This window comes from Microchirus variegatus (genome assembly GCF_963457635.1).
Source record: "Microchirus variegatus genome assembly, chromosome: 6".
Taxonomy (NCBI): domain Eukaryota; kingdom Metazoa; phylum Chordata; class Actinopteri; order Pleuronectiformes; family Soleidae; genus Microchirus; species Microchirus variegatus.
The window spans coordinates 17063537-17068781 of record NC_139807.1 but is presented as its reverse complement, the minus strand read 5'-3'; the positions used below and the strand labels follow the sequence as shown (position 1 = coordinate 17068781).

The following is a 5245-nucleotide window of genomic DNA, read 5'->3' as shown; positions in this document are numbered from 1 at the left end:
TTTCTAAAATGATCCTGATTGTGCTCGTCATCAGTACATTTTTATACTTTTCACAACACACACACACGTCATTGTCCCAAATGTGAAAGCAGAATATAAGACAAAAATAAATAAAAGCACACTCCTCTCACACAGAAGGGAACATTTAATAATTCATATTTTATCATACAAATGAAATATATCAAAAACATCACCCTTAGATTGTAATAGAATCCCAATCCAAAACTGTCTCCCTACTATCTTTTCTTTCAGCTGAAGCTGTGCGGGAGAGGAATAGATGGTTGCCATGGCTTCATATTATCTTCGGTGCATAAAAGGGGAGAAAGCATCAACAGCGAAAACGACTCAGTAGGCAATGAAAAGGTGGAAAAACATTAAAAGATAAGAGTTAACAGTGACGCTGATATATGACCCTCATTTTTCCAAACATAGACACCGTTAATCTGTCACTGTACATCAAAGAGTCCTAGGAAAAATCTGTGAAAATGCAAAAAACAAACACTGTATGAAATGCTTTTGTGCTTTTCTCGTCTCGAGTGAGAAGGTGCTTTGCTTCTCGCTCTTCCCGAGACAATGTCGCATGTAAGTAAAATCACTGCACATCATTTCTCAGGTGCTTTTTCTCTTCCAGCCAGTGGTTTTTATTCTGTGTCACTCGGTGGTGTGAGCTTTGGAGCAGCAGTGTGGCTGCTGCACGTTCTCCATCATCACACGGAAGGGGTTTCTCCTGCGTCTGCTCACCTTCCCGTCCCGCTCGCTCCTCTTCCCGGCCCGGCCCTTACCCGACCCCGAACACCCCTGGGTGACCTCCGAGGTGAGAGGCGTGGCCGAGGGGTTGAGAGGAGGAGGGGGTGGCAGCGAGGGCTGGATCTTCTGCTTCTTCACCTGTTTCTCCAGGTGTTTCTGGATGGCGGTTCCCAGCACGGATACCTCCACCACCGCCCCGTACACCTCCCACGTCATCCCTTTGTCGTCCCAGCTCACCTCCTGCACCGGCTCCTCGCCTTTATCCTCGCCTTTCTCCTTACAGTTTGTTGTTTCTATTTTGTTCTCTTTGGACGCTTCACCTTTCTTCTCCTCTTCAAGCACTTCTTCTTTGTGTTTCTTCCCCTGCTCGGTTTCCGACTTCTCCTCCACTATCTTCTCCTCTATGCTATCCTCCCTCCTAATCTCAGGAAAGGTTGTGGTGATGGGCGTTCTCGGGGTCATGGGCGCTGTAGCGACAGAGCGAAACTCCACCTGTTTCCTCACCTGCTCAGCATCATTAGTTTGTGCTGCCACAGCATCACTTTTCCCAAAGGAACTTGGGAAGTAGAAGGCGTGGTCTCCCTCCGGTGGCGTCATGGGGCTGGTAGCTGCAGACTGACACTGCACCACCTCCAGGCTCACCTGCGTGCGCATGTTGTGGCAGCCGAAGGGAGCTGGAGATTCAGGGACAGATTGTTTCGTGATGGACATATTATTTGACTCTTCAGAGACAAGTCTGTTTTCTCTGCCTTTTGAATTGTCAGATTGTATTTTGGTTATTGGTCGTTCGCTGGCAGGGACAGACGATTCTGCAGCTTCACTTCGTGGAGGATTTGTATCCTGTGCCACTGTTTCTGTGGATATCTTTGTCTTTCCGTCGCTGGGTTCTTCATATTCATCGATCTTGACCATCTCTGGCTCAATGGAATAAAGCGATTGCTCTGACTTCTCTTCCCCTCCTTCATCATTGTTGCCATAATGGGTCACCAGGATTGTAATGTCCTGATCCATGCTCCCCATCCTCTGCTGCTGACACTGCTGATTACTTCCCTCCAGAGTGACTTGTGACTCCGTTAACCCACCAGCTGTGCCGCTCACTTGAGCCGCACTCGAGCTGGAGCCTTCAGTCGGCTCCTTTGATGTGGCACATTTCACATCTCCAGCTTTCTCTGACTCAGCTTCTGTCTGACGTCTTGTTTCTTGTTGGCCACTCCGCTCCTCACATCCTTTCCCTTCTCCCTGTCTCTGTAACATATCCCTTCCAACCAGCACTGGGAATGCAGTGGTCGACGGCGTCTTTGGAGTCATTGGGGATGTGGCAACAGAGCAGAACTCCACCTGCTGACCCACCTGTAGCTCGGCATCTTTAGTGCCGGTGCCCACAGATCCCCCAAACGAGCTTGGAAAGAAGAAGGAGTGGCCGCCCTCGGGAGGAGTCATAGGGCTGGTGGCTGCAGAGCGACACTGGACCACCTCCAGGCTCACCTGTGTGCGCATGTGCTGCTGCCCGAAAGGAGCAGGTGAACGGGGGTCGGGAGAAAGCGGGTTGGAAGGGTCTGCAGTTGACGACACAGGCACCAAGACGCTGTCCATTTCCTTCTCTTTTTCTTTGTCCTGGATGTCAGCACATCCATCTCCATTATTCAAGAACTTATTAGTGATTGTCGCGTTGTTATGTGTAGCTTCAGGCTGTTGTGTAAGTTGAGTGGACTCGGTCTGTGTTAAGTCTTTAACTTCGATAGAATCAGGGTTGTCACTTGCCTCGCCTGATAGCACTTGATCTTTGGATGTCGGGCTCTTGCCTCCCTCTTCAGAGTGGCTGGCATTGATTTGCAGCTTTGGTTGATGGTCGACTTGAGATGTCGACTCTTGACATGTGTTTATCTGCGGTCCCTCAGGCACGGCGCTGCCGTTTGAGCCCCCTGGATGTTCTCCATCATCGGTCTTTGTCTGCTGGTCCTCTCCGAGACCGCTCATCTCGTTCTTTAGACTTCCCATTCTGCCTCTGCTTTAAAGTGGCACCTGCAGGGTGTAACACAGGGATGTTTGTGCAGTTTGGTAATACATTACTATAACAGCAAGTTATAGAATGAGTGGAGTAAGAAAAAATCAAAACAAAACAAAACTATCTGCCACACGGTACCGATGTCAAATGCTGACATGCACACGTCACTCCTACTACTCAATGGAAATTATTCATGGTTATTTTAGTATCCTCACTGTAATCTCAGACCTGCCGACTACATTTTTTATTATTATTTAATAATCCAGATCATGCATAGCTCACACTAGATGTGTCTATTTTGAGGTGATAATAATCTGAACACAAAAGCATGCACAGGAATGCTACAGAGTTGTTCTTTTTGGAGGAAAACACACGATAAATCAAATGGAAGGACAACACGAGTCAGAGACATACCTCAGCAGTCCAAGTCAAAGCGTAGTCTCCCCATCACTCAGCCTCTGATTTGGGTCAAACAGAGAAAATCTCAGCACCGACTGAGACCCACGTCTGTCCGTACATTTCCCCTGTTGATTTGAAATGATTGCAGTGGCTACAGGTTTGTCTCCAGAAGAATCTATCTTAGGCAATCCCCGCTCTTTAAGCTGTGGCTGTGTCTGTTGAAAAGCTTCACATTTCCAGTTTCCCTGGAAACCACGTTCGAGTTCTGGCAGCGAGTGGTAATGTAATGACAAAATCTCTGTTCAGCTCCATAATCATCAGTAAATCATAGTAATTATGTCCAGGTTCTCATAGCAACACAAATGCAACTGTGTGCAGAGAAAGAGACGTATGAACTGCAGGAGGATTTTTTTTTGTTTTTTTAAAAGAGGCATAAATGAGTGATAAAAGCTTTAATGTCACTACAGTTGGACAGTGTGAGGACGTCTGAAGGAGTAAAAGTGTGCAAAAGGGGGGGATTTGTTTTTTTTATTGTGGTTTTATAAACGACTACATTTGATTAGACCACTTAGTGGTCATTTGAAGACAGAAAAAAAGACAACCAAAAAATTAATTTTATTTTGGAGAGGCAAGTTCTGAGAGATTCATAACAGGAGCATAAAGCTAATTGCAAGCTTATTGTCTTGTGTGGGAAATGTGTGAAAAAGCCCTTTACTACGGCAACTGTGAAAGTACATGGAAAAACAACAAGACATTTCAGTTGAAGAAGCCGACAGGGAGCCGCGAGGAAGCCGAGCCGTACCTCCCACACAAACAAACTCTTATAAGTAACCTCATCTTTCATAATCTAGCCCCCCCGTCTCCACCCTCTCTGCACCGCGACGACACACATTGATGATGAGCCTCTGCACTTGTGTCTGAGTAGGTGTGTGACACTGAGGATGTTTTTAGTTCTTTAATATTTCAGTCTTTCTTTTCTTGTTTTTTTTTTTTCCATGTAGTAGTGGGTTGCAGCTTGGCCAGAACGCGGTGTACTGACAGATGTATTCTCACCATTAATTCAAAGGCCTCCACCAATCCCCAGCCGCCTCAGAGTGCTGTTGCCTAGCAACCACATAGTGTGATGTAAGGAGGTGTGCTGCTGAGGGCCAAGGTAGACGGCTCTGCTCACATTCTCATCGGGAGCCATCGGCCTGCCAAAGGCCAGCTTCTCGCCAGTGTGTCGGTGATAATGAGTGTAGTGATTCATTGATGAGTGCTCTCCACAACAAAGATGCATCACAGACACAATGACCAGTGTTAGTCCTGCTGTTTGTAGCAGGATATCACGTTTTTCAAGGCTGACAAATATGTTGGTATCTGCTTTTATTTGTCTAAAATAGTCATTTACATCACAATGAAACACAATCGGAAAAAAAAAGTCATAGTTAAAAACAATTCATGGAGATTTCCTTAGGAATGCTAGTTGTGTGTGGTTATTTATGATCTGCATATATTTTGACAGGATTTCTGATGCCAACATAAACCTCCATTCTAACATTTTAATTTGTCTCTAACCTATGGATGATCAGGCAAGTTGGCTCCAGTATTGTGGCTTAGAGTTATCCATATTTTAAGGATCATTTGGTGTCCAGTTTCTGTCCAAACTCCTTGATGGTGTCCGTGGCCTTGTCTGCAGCTTTTCCTATGGCTGCCTGGGTCTGTCTGCTGGCTTCTTGAGCAGCTTTAAAGAGTCAGAGTGAAGCACAAGAGAAATATTCACTTATCACCAGGGTCAGAGTACAAAAGTTGTTTTGGTTGACCAGAGTTAGACTTCAATTTTTGTTAGTAACTCACATAGAAAACCTTCAACTGGAACCATTTTGAAGAGCTTTAAAATCACACGAGCAGAACCGCAGTGCTGTGTATAACATGCTCATTGAAGAGATGAGTGATTTTAGGAGCTAATCTTTTATCGACCTTCAATCACGTCCATTTTTGATATCCTCATACAGCTTGACCTGCCCTTCATGACTTATATGCTGAAAATCATATTCCTACTACCCCATAATAAAGATTTAAAGACAGAGGAGTGGGCTCAGTACCTGTGTTGGC

At 45.7% G+C, this 5245-nt stretch overlaps 1 protein-coding gene across 1 annotated transcript; it reads right to left on the bottom strand.

Moving 5' to 3' along the window:
- Nucleotides 1–651: 651 nt before the first annotated feature.
- gprin1 (G protein regulated inducer of neurite outgrowth 1) lies at nucleotides 652–2745 on the bottom strand (the record flags this gene model as incomplete). The annotated part of the gene is made up of 1 exon (XM_083890803.1): nucleotides 652–2745. One exon carries the CDS (start codon nucleotides 2743–2745, stop codon nucleotides 652–654), a length of 2094 nt encoding a protein of 697 aa, XP_083746929.1.
- Between the last annotated feature and the right edge of the window lie 2500 nt (nucleotides 2746–5245).